This window comes from Manis javanica, chromosome 11, assembly GCF_040802235.1.
Source record: "Manis javanica isolate MJ-LG chromosome 11, MJ_LKY, whole genome shotgun sequence".
Taxonomy (NCBI): domain Eukaryota; kingdom Metazoa; phylum Chordata; class Mammalia; order Pholidota; family Manidae; genus Manis; species Manis javanica.
Window position 1 is genome coordinate 34,921,593 of NC_133166.1, and position 16,680 is coordinate 34,938,272.

General features: G+C 36.2%; 1 protein-coding gene across 1 annotated transcript in view; it reads right to left on the reverse strand.

Moving 5' to 3' along the window:
* COPB1 (COPI coat complex subunit beta 1) overlaps positions 1-14,828 on the reverse strand; it is a 50,542-nt gene extending 35,714 nt beyond the window's left edge. The window contains exons 1-6 of the mRNA XM_017654866.3: positions 14,672-14,828; positions 13,798-13,947; positions 4,122-4,351; positions 3,541-3,710; positions 1,917-2,031; positions 605-697 (exon numbers count right to left, since the gene is read on the reverse strand). Coding sequence (XP_017510355.2) covers positions 605-697; positions 1,917-2,031; positions 3,541-3,710; positions 4,122-4,351; positions 13,798-13,888 — 699 coding nt within the window. The 5' untranslated portion in view covers positions 13,889-13,947; positions 14,672-14,828. The remainder of the gene's footprint in view (positions 1-604; positions 698-1,916; positions 2,032-3,540; positions 3,711-4,121; positions 4,352-13,797; positions 13,948-14,671) is intronic.
* Between the last annotated feature and the right edge of the window lie 1,852 nt (positions 14,829-16,680).

Genomic DNA, 16,680 nt, shown 5'->3' on the forward strand with positions numbered 1-16,680 from the left:
ATTCCTGTTTACAGTCTCCTTATGCATACGGAAAATAATTTCCCTAGGAAATACTGTATCTTTTATTTGATCAGAACATTAAGATGCAATCTATTCTTTCAAAGGATATTATCAAACTAAACACCAATAAAGCACTTAATTTTAAAACGCAAATCTCTTATCTAGTTTTAGACTGCCTATTGGTCAGTAGCTTATAAAATCTATTCTCTTTTACAATCAGGGAACATAAAAAATACTTGAGGCTTTTCTGTTTATTTTTAGATTTCCAAAGTAGTCTGGTGTATACTAAAGAAAAGGTACTGAACTTTATTCCAAAGCCTAATTCATAATCTCTTCAGTAACTGAGCAGTACACAATGATTTCTTTGCAGCTATACTTAGTCAAGCCATGAATTCTTATAGAATTTTTTATGGAGGCTTAGAAAGAATGAAAGTATTTAGAAAGCAAAACAAATGAAGGGAAAAAGAAATAAAAGATTTTCAGAGGCCATACTATATAATATTTCTAATATTACCCTAGCAATTAAGCAGCATCCAGAAAGAAACTAATTAACTTTGTCTTAAATTCTTAAGAGTTTACTTTACCCATCATAGATTAGTCTTACCTTATAAATCAGTTCAACAATAACCAATTGAAGAATGTCTCCAAATGTCTGAACCTGATCAATACAAGTACTTAGGTAATCCAAAGCTCGATCCTTAAAAAATAAATATATATTTATCAAACTCCACCTCATTCAATAAAAGGACTGAATGCAACTTTAAAAAATATGCACAACTAAATAAAAAACAAATGGGGAAGTGAGGCCAAAGAAAAACTAACTGAAGGAAAAAATGAAGATTAACACATAAACATAAGATAAAAAGTCAAATACATCTTCTAGAAATGGGCCACACACCTGGGGTCTGAAATTTCTAGCAGTTAAACCAAGGAGAAAAACACTGTTACATGATTAAGAGAATCCATAGAATCAAAACAAACCAGCTGCTTAGGAGTATAGTTATTCCTATTGCTGAGACCTAAAAGAAAAAGCCCATTGACTCTCATATACTTAACACTGTGATATGGAAAACTATGACCTCAACAAATCTCTACCAACACATTTTACTGAACTATTTCTGATTATGTCCCTTCATAAATGTAAACAGCATAATACCAAAAACACATATCAATAAAACCAACTCTATAAGCAGGATAAAACACTGTGGCCCAAATGAGCAGCTTTTTTATTACCTAGTTTATAAAGATAAAATATCAGCACCTAGATTTCAGAAGAATGGAAAAGACTCCATATTTTTCCATCTTTATGCATATTATTTCCCACATTTTGATAATAAGTACCTGATAGCAAAAATTCCAAGATTAGATGCCACCAAGGTGTGCAGAGTCACTGACCACCAGCAGACACATATACTTTAATCACCAGCACAGCTGGATGCAAAGTGACATCAACTAATGAAATCTGAAGAGCCCACTAAGGACATACATCTACATAGAAGGCCACCCTTTTCTCAGAGACTTGGCTGAGGGTGGGCTCTATAAAGCTACTATTTTTCTTTATTAAACAATTTTATATCTATACAAACAGAAGGAAAAACAAGCAAAGTCCCAGAGTACAGTGCCACAGAATATGGCCATAATTTCAATGTGGAAAAGCTGCAAAGTAGCTATTATTAAAGGGTTCTCCAATGTTTACTTAAAAAAAAAAAAGACTATATACATAAACAATACTCCAAAGGGTTAAGGAAAAAACTTTTTTTTTTTACAAATTAACTTAAAAAACCTAGAAAAATCAAAATATGCAAATCATATGTACCATAAACAAAATTACAGACTAAAATTTCATTAGGCTGTTGTAACAGCTTCAATTCTCATTTAAATGCAGTTATAAAATTATTTTTAGAAAAGTACTTCACCTGATCTGCATGAATCAGCATCATAAATGCATTCCTTTTGCAACTTGCATCCTTCTCATTCACCAGAAAATCATGTATCAGCTCAGGAGCATCAGGTATGAGATGTTCAAAATTTCTTGAAATAAAACAGGTAATACCATATTCAATGAACACCTACTTTGTTATTTTAGTAATTCCAAGGAGGACACTGTCAAAACTAGCCTTTGTCAAACTTTATAGCGCTATCAATTGTTTTGCCTTTTGAAACTAATCAATTAGAATTGTGGGTAGGACTCATAAGCTTACATCTTCATCTATTAAGTTACCAAATTATGTTTTCCAGTTTAATAAAAAGCTGACTTATTCAACATGCTTTCTATTAGTTGAGTATCTCCAATAATTGTCTTTCATATACTTCAGGAATATAATACCAATGTTAATAATGACAACCAATGTCAAGGTCCTGAAAGATCCTTTATTAAACATTATCAGAGAACAAAAATCCTTCATTTGTATTAGCTATGCACTGTATTTACTTAGTACCTTACTTCTTATTTTGGAAATTGTTAATTATATGTAGTATACAGAAAATACCAGCTTAATAAAAAAGAGCACCTAGCTTCAACAATTACTAATTCATGACTACTTTCATTTCATCTATATCCCCACCCAATTCTCTCATATTACTTTGAAGCAAATACCAATTTATCATTTCTTCTGTTACTATATCAGTATGTTTCTCTAAAATTAAGGACTCTTTTTTAAAATGAATCATAATGCCATCATCATACCTTAAAAATTTTAACAATTCCTTAATATCTCATATTCAGTGGTCAAATTTACAATAATCTAATTAACATAGTTTTTGTGTGTGCACTGTAGTTTAAATTCTGAAATTTCCGTAATCTGTATGGTAACTTTCAAAGAACTCCACATTATTGAACAGAATACCACTTTTCCTAACAGATACAAAATCTAATGTAACAGCAAAAGAACTATGAAATTATGTAACAATCAACTATTAAAAAACAAGTGTTTATAAAAATTACATCTTACTTCTAAATGGATTGAAATCAGTTACTGTAAAAACTAAGCTCTCTAGACTCATCTAACTGGTTCTCTGAATTGTTTTTAAAGTTGAAAATCTTCAGCTTTCTAAGAACAGGACAGTTAAGAACTGCAACTCTTCCTATTTAAAAAAGTTCCCTCCTTAAGGCCTCTAAGGGTAAAAAGACAAGACCCATAATCCACAAAAAGAGAATTCTAACACTGGTCAAAAACTCAAAAGCCTAGAAGTGGCTAAGCAAATTAATAAATTAATTAAGTGGGGGCTGGGAGTTGAAGCAATACAATTGAGAATAGTAAGTATTGTCATAAACTGAAAGTGTACAGCCCATGTAAAGGAGGTACTGTCATTCAATTTCAGCAGATCATTATCATGTAGAAACTAGGACCCAGTGTTGCCAGATCTTTTGACTTTTAAATGCTGACAACATAATAATAATAATAAAGAAAAAATATTGTTCAGGCCAAACAAAACATATCTGCAAGCTACATGCAATCTGCAAGAAACCATTTTGGAGTCACCAGTCTCAAAGACTAAATAGTCCTCAGAGAACTAAGCCAAAGGAGTATCTTTATTTACCTATAGATAGTATAGATGGCCAAAACAGCATTTCTTCTAACATAACTGTGCCGATGCTCCAAACAAGCCCGAATAGCTGGCATTAAAGGTTCCAGCAATTCTGCTTCTTTCAATTTGCAAAGAAAACGAAGGGTAGATCCTCGAATAAATTCATTAGGATGCTGAAGATCCTGATATAAAAATTTAAACATGAAATATTAAGTTCTAGCATTAAAAAAAATTTTTTTTAATGTGGAATTTTACAAGGAAAAAAAATTAGAAAGTAGGTTTGAGGAAAAAGGCCTAGATTATCAATTTCCAGCAGATTCCTGTTGATTAAAACAACTTTTACATATCCCATCAATGTCTTATATACTATGTGTCATTGTTTTTTAGAAATAACACATAAAAAAGCATGGAAAATGTCTAAAAAAAAAGCAGCAATAAAACTTTTTACAATAATTCTTTACAACTTCAGTTCCAAATATCTACAAGTTATATCTTACCCAAGATCTAATTTTAAAAATTAAAACAAAGAGCATTCCACTGATTTTACAATTATTTAAAAATCAAAGCAATATTCAGAAATAATCATGGTTTACCTTTCTATATGCATCACATACAAGGATCATTTCATGTAAAAGTCTCCCATCTGGAGTTGTTTTAGGAACAATTTCCCAAAATACCAGAAGTAGTTTTTTGATGGTGTGGTCCTGAAGAGGTAGCACAAAACGAATGATGGTCATCAAAAGTCCAGGGAGCTTTTCACCATTCAGAATCATAATGATCACTTTCTTCAAAGCTTCAGTCTTTGACTTTACATCTCCTTTTTCTGAGTCAAAATTAAAAAAAAAAAAAAAAAAGCACAATTATTTCAAGTGAAAATCCCTCAGATTATTTTAAAAGTAACTAGTAAAATAAAATACTTTCTTACTTTATCAGCAGCAATAGTAATAAACATATTAACCCAAGGGATAAGGCTTCTTCACCTGGCTCTGAGGAGAACAAGCTGTATGATTTATACAAGTCACTTATCTCTGAACCTCATGATTCCTTATATACAATACGGAGGTTCTGTTCCCTACCCAACAGAGTTAATGCAGAGGCCATGAATCTATAGGTATACCAAATAATGCATGCCTCAAACATACACGTGCTACTTTTCAAAATGTAAAAAAGATGTTAAGTGCTTCTGAATTCAAAACAGCTTTTAGTAAGTGTATTTTCTCAACTGAAGTTACAACAGCTATTATGGGGGTTGGAGAAGAGGGGAGATTCAGTGACATTTTTTTCAACAGTAGAAAGTTCCTCAAACTCAGAAAGACTGGGAACTAATAGACTAACTAGATTAATTCCAAATTCCATATTTCTACAAGCTATAAAACTTCAGAATCTTCTTTCTTAAGAAATTACTTTAGAAAAAAGAATCAAGATGGCAGCATGAGACGTGAGATGGAGAATTCCTCCCAAAACCACAAATAGTATGAAAATATAATTAATTGCTACAACTAACCCTAAAACATCAACAAGAAAAAAGGGTGAACCAGACTGCATGCAGACCTCATGAAGAGAGCAGACCTCATGAACACAGGGTAATGTACCAAAGCCTTTGTCGGGACCCAAGCCCTTCCCCCATCCCAGCTCACCTGAGGGAGGAAAAGAAACACAGGGAGTGGGGGTAGAGGCGGGTGTGTGTGTGTGTGTGTGAAGCCTAGAACTGCTGAACACCAAGCCCTGGAGGTCTGCTTTCGGAGCAGAAACCTACACTGTGGTGCTCTGGACATTGGGGAGCTCTGACAGGTGGAGTGCTTGAGAGACAGATTGCAGCTATTTGTGGGGGAGGGGATCCACACCAGGCTGCTCTGTGACAGAGGAAAGGTAGGCAGTCTGAGAAGCTTCCTAGCAGGGAAAGGGCTGCTGAAGGAGCAGAGTTTGCACAGCCCTTGCTGCTCGGGGGAGGGGAGAGCTGGACAAGGTTGTCTGGGCACACTCTGCCCAGCTGGTTGGAAACTTTGAGGAGCTTCAGGTGCCCCATCCCCCTGGCTGCCTACTCAGCTCCGAGGCTCCCCACTGTGACACGCATCCAGCTGCGCCTTCCTCCTGGCCTCCTGGCCTGTCGGCACCAGCTGACAAACTGGCAATCACTGCGTTGGCGTCAGGCCAGCCAGAAGGAGGCTCAGCCTACAACAGCTACAGACACAAAGCACAGAGGCTTACACCTGTGTGCTTGGCCCACTGGCTCTGACACTTGAGACAGGCACTGCAGATGGGAATCAAGAAACAGATCTTTCCTGCCCCCAGGCACAGCTCCACTCCACTCCACACACCAGCCTCACTCTAGGGGCCGAGCAGCTGCAGAGACTGGAGCTTCTGGGCACTAGTGGGCACCACACAGAATTATGAAACATCAAAACACATGGTTCAGACCAAAATCTCACAAACCCAAGAGAAAGGGCCTAATGAAACTGAACTCACCAATCTGCCTGAAAGAGTTCAAAATAAAAATTATAAACATGCTTATGGAGGTACAGAAAAATGTTCAAGAACTCAAGGATGAATTTAAGTTGGAGATTCAATCATTAAGAAATTCCATATCTGAAATGAAACATAAAATGGGGAGATTTAAAAGCAGATTAGATGTAGTAGAAGAGATGGTAAATGGAATAGAAATTAGAGAAGAGAAATACAAAGAAGCTGAGGCACAAAGAGAAAAAAGAATCTCTAAGAACGAAAGAATATTGAGAGAACTGTGTGACCAATCCAAACAGAACAATAATTGTATTATAGGGGTACCAGAAAAAGAGAGAGAAAAGGGATAAAAAGTGTCATTGAGGAGGTAATTACTGAAAACTTCCCCAATCTAGAGAAGGAGATAGTCTCTCAGGCCATGGAGGTACACAGATCTCCCAACATAAGGGACCCAAGGAAGATAACATCAAGACATATAATATTTAAAATGGCAAAGATCAAGGATACAGACAGACTTTTAAAAGCAGCTAGAGAGAGAAAAAAAGATCACATACAAAAGAAAACCCATCAGGCTATCATCAGACTTCTCAACAGAAACCTTACAGGCCAGAAGGGAGTGGCATGATATATTTAATGCAATGAAGCAGAAGGGCCTTGAACCAAGAATACTCTACCCGGCAAAGTTATCATTCAAATTTGAAGGAGGGATTAAACAATTTTCAGATAAGCAAAAGCTGAGAGAATTTATCTCTCACAAACCACCTCTACAGTGCATTTTGGAGGGACTCCTATAGATGGAAGTACTCCTAAAGCTAAATAGATGCCACCCAAGGGATAGACAAAGAGCACAGAATATGATTCATAACATACAAAGAATGGAGGAGGAAGAAAAGGAAGGAAAAAAAAAAGAAGAAGAACCTTTAGGTTGTGTTTGTGATAGCACACAAAGGGAGTTAAATTAGACTGTCAGATAGTAAGGGAATAACCCTTGAACCTTTGGTAACCACGAATCTAAAGCCTGCAATGGCATTAAGTACATGCCTATCGATAATCACCCTAAATGTAAATGGTCTGAATGCACCAATCAAAAGACACAGAGTCACTGAATGGATTAAAAAACAAGACTCGTCTATATGCTTCCTACAAGAGACTCACTTCAAACCCAAAGACATACACAGACTGAAATTAAAGGGATGGAAAAAGATATTTCATGCAACTAACAGGGAGAAAAAAGCAGTAGTTGCAGTACTTGAATCAGACAAAATAAACTTGAAAATAAAGAAAGTCACAAGAGACAAAGAAGGGCATTACATAATGATAAAGGGGTCAGTCCAACAAGAGCATATAACTATTATAGATATCTACACACCCAACACAGGATCACCTACACACGTGAAACAAATACTAACAGAATTAAAGGGGGAAATACAATGCAATGCATTCATTTTAGGAGACTTCAACACACCACTAACTCCAAACGACAGATCATCCAGACAGAAAGTAAGTAAAGAGACAGAGGCACTGAACAACACATTAGAACAGATGGACCTAACAGACATCTACAGAACACTTCATCCAAAAGCAACAGGTACACATTCTTCTCAAGTGCACATGGAACATTTTAAAGAGCAGATCATATACTAGGCCACAAAAAGAGCCTCAGTAAATTCAAAAAGATTGAAATTGTACCAACCAGCTTCTCAGATCACAAAGGTATGAAACTAGAAATAAATTACACAAAGAAAACAAAAAACCCACAAACTCATGGAGGCTTAATAATATGCCCCTAAATAATCAATGGATCAATGACCAAATAAAAACAGAGATCAAGAAATATATGAAGACAAATGACAATCATTCAACAACACAAAATCTATGGGACGCAGTGTAGGCCGTGCTAAGAGGAAAGTATATTGCAATACAGGAATACCTCAGGAAAGAAGAACAATCCCAAATGAACAGTCTAAACTCACAATTAATGAAACTAGAAAAGGAAGAACAAATGAGGCCCAAAGCCAGTAGAAGGAGGGATATAATAAAGATTAAAGTAGAAATAAATTAAATTGAGAAAAATAAAACAATAGAAAAATCAATGAAAGCAGGAGCTGGTTCTTTGAGAAAATAAACAAAATAGATAAACCCCTAGCCAGACTAATCAAGAAAAAAAGAGAGTCTACACACATAAACAGAATCAGAAATGAGAAAGGAAAAATCACCATGGTTACCACAGAAGTACAAAGAATTATGAGAGAATATTACAAAAAATTATATGCTAACAAACTGGATAACCTAGAAGAAATGGATAACTTCCTGGAAAAATACAACCTTCCAAAGCTGACCCAGGAAGAAACAAAAATCTGAATAGACCAATTACCAGCAAAGAAATTGAATTGGTAATCAACAAACTACCAAAGAACAAAACCCCTGGATCAGATGGTTTCACTGCTGAATTTTACCAAACATTTAGTGAAGACCTAGTACCCATCCTCCTTAAAGATTTCTGAAAAGTAGAAGAGGAGGGAATACTCCCAAACTCATTCTACGAGGCCAAAATCGCTCTACTACCAAAACCAGGCAAAGAGACCATAAAAAAAGAAAATTACAGACCAATATCCCTGATGAACATAGATGCAAAAATACTCAACAAAATACTAGCAAACCGAATTCAAAAATACATCAAAAAGATTATCTATCATGATCAAGTGGGATTCATGCCAGGGATGCAAGGATGGTACAACATTTGAAAATTCATCAACATCATCCACTACATCAACTAAAAGGAGGACAAAAACCACATGATCATCTCCACAGAAGCTGAAAAAGCATTTGACAAAATTCAACATCCATTCATGATAAAAACTCTTAACAAAATGGGTATAAAGGGCAAGTACCTCAACATAATAAAGGCCATATATGACAAACACACAGCCAACATTATACTTAACAGTGAGAAGCTGAAAGCTTTTCCTGTAAGATCAAGAACAAGGCAAGGATGCCCACTCCCCCCACTTTTATTCAACATATTTCTGGATGCCCTAGCCACGGAAATCAGACAAAAAGAAATAAAAGGCATCCAGATTGGCAAGGAAGAAGTCAAACTGTCCCTGTTTGCAGATGACATGATACTGTATGTAAAAAACCCTAAAGAATCCACTCCAAAACTACTAGATCTAATATCCGAATTCAGCAAAGTTGCATGATACAAAATACACAGAAATCTGTTGCCTTCCTATACACTAACAATTAACTAGCAGAAAGAGAAACCAGGAAAACAGTTCCATTCACAATTGCATCAAAAAGAAGAACAAAATATCTAGGAATAAACCTAACCAAGCAAGAGAAAGACCTATACCCTGAAAACTAAAGGACACTCTTAAAATAAATTAAAGAGGACACCAACAAATGGAAATTCATCCCATGCTCTTGGCTAGGAAGAATATTGTCAAAATGGCCATCCTGCCTAAAGCAATCTACAGATTCAATGCAATTCCTATCAAAATACCAACAGCACTCTTCAATGAACTAGAAAAAAATACTTCTAAAATTCATATGGAACCATAAAAGACCCTGAATAGCCAAAGCAATCCTGAGAAGGAAGAATAAAACGGAGAATTATGCTTCCTGACTTGAAGCTCTACTACAAAGCCACAGTAATCAAGACAATTTGGTATTAGCACAAGAACAGAGCCACAGACTAGTGGAACAGAATATGGACTCTAAACATTAACCCAAACATATATGGTCAATTAATATATGATAAAGGAGCCATGGACATACAATGGGGAAATGACAGTCTCTTCAAAAGATGGTGCTGGCAAAACTGGACAGCTACATGTAAGAGAATGAAACTGGATCACTGTCTAACCCCATACACAAAAGAAAATTCAAAATGGATCAAAGACCTGAATGTAAGTCATGAAACCATAAAACTCTTAGAAAAATACATAGGCAAAAATCTCTTGGACATAAACATGAGCGACTTCTTCATGAACATATCTTCCTGGGCAAGGGAAAGAAAAGCGAAAATGAACAAGTGGGACTATATCAAGCTGAAAAGCTTCTGTACAGCAAAGGATACCATCAGTATAACAAAAAGACATCCTACAGTATGGGAGAATATATTCATAAATGACAGATTTGATAAAGGGTTGATATCCAAAATATATAAAGAGCTCACGTACCTCAACAAACAAAAAACAAATAATCCAATAAGAAAATGGGCACAGGATCTGAACAGACACTTCTCCAAAGAAGAAATTCAGATGGCCAACAGACCAATGAAAAGATGCTCCACATCATTAATCACCAGGGAAATGCAAATTAAACCACAATGAGATATCACCTCACGGCAGTTAGGATGGTAAACATCCAAAAGACAAACAACAACAAATGTTGGTGAGGATATGGAGAAAGGGTAACCCTCTTATACTGTTGGTGGGAATGTAAACTAGTTCAACCATTGTGGAAAGCAGTATGGAGGTTCCTCAAAAAACTCAAAATAGAAATACCATTTGACCCAGGAATTCCACTTCTAGGAATTTACCTTAAGAATGCAGCAGCCCAGTTTGAAAAAGACATATACACCCCTATGTTTATCACAGCACTATTTACAATAGCCAAGAAATAGAAGCAACCTAAGAGCCCATCAGTAGATGAATGGAAAAAGAAGATGTGGTACATATACACAATGGAATATTATTCAGCCACAAGAAGAAAACAAATCCTACCATTTGCAACAAAATGGATGGTGCTAGAGGATATTAAGCTCTGTGAAACAAGCGGCGGAGAAAGGCAAATTATCAAATGATTTCACTTATCTGTGGAGTATAAGAACAAAGAAAAAACTGAAGGAACAAAACAGCAGCAGACGCACAGAACCCAAGAATGGACTAACAGTTACCAAAGGGGAAGGGACTGTTGAGGATGGGTGGGAAGGGAGGGATAAGGGGGAAAATGGGACATTACAATTAGCACACATAATGTAGGGGGGTGGGGTCATGGGGAAGGCAGTATGTAGAGAAGACAAGTAATGATTCTATAGCATCTTACTACGCTGATGGACAGTGACTGTAATGGGGTATGTTGGGGGGACTTGATAAAAGGGGGAGTCTAGTAACGATAATGTTGTTCAAGTAATTGTACATTAACAATATTAAAAAAATTACTTTAATAATTAGAAGAAAATTACAATGTACTACATTATTTAAAGATGGCACATTTAAGATGGTAGTTTACTATTACTTAGCATAAAAATACAATGTACTTTATTTCACACAATACATAACTTCATATCATTATCATTGCATACTGAAGAAATTTACAGTAAAAATATTTTGGATCCAAAACTGAAAGGCAGAAATCTAAGAGACGTGCACACTGTTCCAGTAATTGTTTAGATCTTAAAAAAGAAAAAAAATCTATAAGAGAGAAAAAGAGGTATGACAAGTCTTTAATAACTTTAAGAGTTAGCATCAGGAAAAGAATAGAACTAGAAATGAATTTCCAACAATTAGAGCTAAGTGACTATTAAATAGTAAGTTCCTTGTTGTTGCTAAAGAGACAGAGACTGTGAATGATCAGTTAGTCGAGTTACGGGAAGGCTTTAAGCATCTGAAGAACTGTACTAGGTAAATGCAAAGTTCTTTCTAGCCCCCAAAACCTATTACTAGCTTAGTATGTTTTCACCTGTTGCAGAACAGAGAATTTCCTCAGGAATCTGGATTGAGAACACCATGAGGGTTGAGAACACCATGAGGGTTATTGCCAAATTTATCCTGCAAGGGTCAGTATTTTTGTTTAAAACAGCCTAACTTCTCATGCATCTCTCCCTACTTATTATTTATCTCCTGCCACATGTGAAAAAACAACTGGTGTGTGCCATATCAAATCAGGAAATAAACAATTATAAAAGGATGAAATGAATATCAATTTGGGCAAGACTTCAGTTCCAAGCCTGGGGGGATCACAAAAACAAAGCATCAAGAGTGATGACACTAACAGTAAATACGAAAATAAGGCAAATTAGGCAAAGTTCAAAGTGGCTTAAGTATTCACTGAGCCTAAACCGGTTTTCCTCTCTTTGTCCTGAAGCTTCCTTTCTGAATTAAAAAAAAAATTTTTGTTTTTTCTTCCCTAATCTGATAGTATATAGGACACAAAGTCCAAAAGGCATAAAATTGTATCACTATAAAGCTGATGGCTTCTTTTGTTCCAGTTTTTGACTAATTTAGCAGGATAAAACTCCACTTGTAGCTAAATGTTAAAAAGTTTTTAAATTCAATAGCAAACTTGTAAAAATCCTACACCATTTATATTTCAAGCCTCCTCAACCTCAATTTTCATTTATTCCAACAATTCAAACTGAGGTGAAGGATGCTTGTTTCTACACATATAGGGACTTCTTTTCCTCAATGAGCAAAAGCAAAAATGGTGAAAATTTCAAAATCACTTCAATTCACCAAAATATAATAAGTATTTCCTAGTCCAGGGAATGTATGATCATAAGAGCTCATATTCATTGATTGAAGATAAAGTACAGGTAAAGCAACTCAGTATTTCACCAAATGAAAAAAATATTTGTTACTCAAATTGCAAACTACTTCTAAATTGTGTCTCATCTCAACTCTTTTGAGATAAAGTAAAAATTACACATGAAATTTGAGACCACTTATTTACTACTAGGGGAAGGGCAGTCAAAGTAGTTGCAATTAAGAAATGGGTATTGTTATATTTAAGGATAGGTTTTGTTCTTTATTCTCCCAGTTGTAGTCTTAAGTATTGTGGGATCTAAAATGAAAACCCTTAAATTATAAGAAAAAAAAATGGTAGTGAAAGTTTATTCATTAATTTGCATTCCACTCTGCCATCTTACAAAAATATGAAAAAACTATATGTGGCTTTTGTACATAAGGTTATCAGTTTAAATGCCATAAAACAGGGTTTTTGTCCTCTAAAAACAGAGCTTTAAAGAAACCTATTATTAAGTAACCAAAAATCAGGAGGTATTCCTTTACTGCTGATTAAGAGGTGGGAATAGGCAAGTGAAATATTGTCTCCACTGCTAACTATCTTCTAAAGTTCAGATACTTTCAAGATCTGAAGCATAATTTTCACTCTAGTTTAAACAGTAGTCATTAGTTTCACTTAAACTTATCTTTAGTAGTTCAATTAAGCAAGAATCATTATTTTGTAATGTGCATTACTTTCAAAACCTTTTTAGAAAACCATTCAAAAAAGGAGACCTAGTATACACTTTTAAAATTCAGAAATATACTTATTTTCTTCCTGGCATAAATGCTTTAAAAACGAAAAACTTGACCTTTATGTAACATTCATGAGTATTCCAGTGTTAACTTCATTTGTTCAACAGGTGGCAAACCCAAAGAACAAAATTCTTTTGGTTTAGCAAGATAAGTAGTATGAAGTTAAGTGCACAAGAAACCTAAGACATTCAAATACACATTCTCACTCTGTTACCTATAGAGAATTGTCAGCTACATTTAAGCATAATATATTAAGCTACATACACTGTTATTCTGACAAATATCTAACTAAATTATTATACTTCTTTAGCTTTACTAAGCTAAACTGAGATGTTGTTCTATATCCAAACAAAACAATATTGCATGTCTAATGGTAACAAGACTTTTAATAGGCTGTAATAGGCCTTTAATAAGATCAAAGGACTATTGAAAAGATCCTACTTTAAACAAAAACTAAGCATTTCTACTTACAAGGGACTTGAAATGCAAATGAGCTTTTTATTTTAATTTTTTTCTATTTCATATTCAAAGTATTGACAAAGTTTACCTAGATCATTTTTTAAGCTAATTTCGGATGGTGGTTCTGAATCCATTGGCACGTTAATTAACGTATAGCAAACGTTCTCAGCAGCCGTCATGGTTTCCGGTTATAATCAACCCTTGATACAAAATTTAAGGATAACAGATGCCAGAAAATCTAGAAAAGTAAATACAAGGTTATCATTACAAGTAAAAAAAAATAAGTAAAAACAATACCAGTAACCATAGTGATCTTAACTGCCTAAAGCTCATCTTGTTTGGCTTATGATATTAAAGTATTAGGAGAGGAGGGTCAATCTATATTGTGTCCCATCAAAATAAAGCCTAATACAATAAAAAATTACACATCTATCAGTCTCGGCCTAAGGAATATATCTCCCACCCCACTACCCCGCCCAGGGTTTAAGAATGCTGTACTGCAGAATTAAGACCCACAATAAGGAGACAGTCCTCCAGCCCCACTATGTTATAGAACCGTGATTTTTTTTTAACAACACACAATCTGGACTATTCAAGTTAAGAGATCCTGTGCACGAACACTGCTAAAATCTTAACGCTCTTTATCGAGACCATGGGTGGGACCCGACTGTGTCAGTGGGTCCCTCTATGGTGTGCTGTTCTCCCGTCCCCTCTCCCTTTCTCCTGCAAAGCAGGCCCCGGCCTGGAATGGCGAGCCCGGGTGTCCTGGGAGGGAGAAGAGCTCTGGGCTGTACGCACACGCCGGCATGGGCAGTCCGGCCCGGAGTTTCCCAGCCCACCCGTTCCGCTTCGCAAGGCCCGGACGGGAGCGGCCTAGTCGCTCCCCCTCCTCATCTTCTCGCTAGAGAGCCAGTTCCTCCGACTCTGCCCGACCCAGCAGGCCTCGGGGTTTGGGGGCTTACTGCCTGCTTCCTGGCTCCGACGGGCAGCAGCTAGGACCACCGCGGGTCCGTCTGCTTGGGCTCCGACCCGCAGCTGCAGCCGCGGTTCCAGAGTCCTTGGCTGACGTGGAAGTGGGTAGGGAGACTACCAAGACCAGAGCCACCTAGCACCTACGGCAACGCAGAAAGGACATGCCTTCTCCGTCTTACGGTTGCGCGCTGCAATAACGTCCTATAAATTTCTGCCTCTTCTCAAGTTCCCATGTGATTAGCTGTAGGCAGCAGAGAGGATTGGAAACGTATTTAGTACGTTTTCCCTGCAGGCCAGGTGCTGAATTAAGCTCTGTGATCATTAAACGCTACTTGGAAATTGTTTCTTCTTCCAGGAACTAAAATAGCTAAGGGGAGGAAGGGCTTGCCGAGAAGAGAAACACATACTAGGGCTGTGTGGAAAAGAGCCCTAGGTTGGGAGTTGGAAGGCCTTTTCTAGCTCACGCGCTAATAAACTGGGAAAGTAACTTCAGTCCTTATAATAAGGGACTGAGGGTCCATTTCAGATCATAACATCTGCAGTAGTCCAAACCTTTGTCTCTGCAGTTAGGCTGCGGTAGTTAGAACATCAAGGTCGCACTGGTGTAATTTCTGGTTTTTATTTACTGATAGTCCCTTTCATGATCCTTTCTGAGCACTGATTAAATTTTATGCATAAAGGGAGACTGACAGTCACTGCTTTAAAGGATTTTTACCTATCTCCAAAGGCCTAAGTTATAGCTACACTCAGCCACAGCACCTTCTGTTTTGCCTATTTGAGACTCCACATCCCCACACTGCACCCCCCCACCCAAAAATGTTTTCTAGCCAGTGGTTAATTTTTTTCAATGATTAATTTATAAAAAGTTTTTGTAGCCTTAGGGAAAATATGAACACAAAGAGGTCTGACAGAACCTGTCCTTATTAACAGATTTACTTTACAGAGACAGAACACAAACTGTGCCTCATCTATCTTGAATCCACTGTTTTGAGATTTCTTCTTTTTGGAACAATCAAGCAAAACATGAAAAAATTCTCTAAGCACCCAAAATACACTACAAAGACCATTTATGTGTTTATATCACTTCCTAAGAGTGCTCCTCAAATCCTGTGCACTTTATAAAAACTTTTCGTCTTGAAATAATTATAGTGTTAGAAACCCCATATAATTTCACTAGTTTCTTCCATTTGTATTACTTGCATAATTACATTGAAATTCAACATTATATTCAGTATTATCAAATTCAGGAAATTGACATTGATAAAATTTATGCATCCCCAGGTTTTGCTGGTTTTACATGTACTGAGTTGTATATTTAGTTCCAGGCAACTTTAACATGTTTAGATTCATGTGATTACCAGCAGTCAAGATATAAGGATCCCTCCTGCTATCATTTTAGTCATAGCCACTTCCCTCCTTAACTCCTAGCAACTGGTGACCGTGTGTCTACCTGTACAATTTTGTGATATCAGGAAGATGTAGTATAAATTATACAATGTTCTTTTGAAATTGGTTTTTTACTAGGTATAATGATTCCCCCAAGATCAACCCAAGATTGTGTACAGAATAAGGCTTATCATGACTGAGTCATTAAGGAAACCTATTAAATATGTAAAGGCGGCAAGAAAATGCAATGTTTAACAAAACCTCATTTTAGGCCTGCACTTAAATTTGTCATTGGCAGTGTTACATTATTGCATATTCTTAAATACAGAGCTTGTTGAACAGTTATCAGGACCTTATATAGCCTAATTCTTCCCAACTTGTTATAACATGCACTTTGTTTGGGGGCTTATTTTTACATTAGCATGTAATTATATCATTTTGAATGCTTTTCAACTTGTAATTGAGAGCAAGGACCTTGTCATAAACCAAAAATCATAAAAATTTAGATGTCTAATAAATAAAGGCCTGGAGAAAAAGGGTCTTAAACCCAAATCATCAAATGGGCAAACACTAAAAAAGCTGGGACTAGAATTTGAATCCTGTCACCAACTTT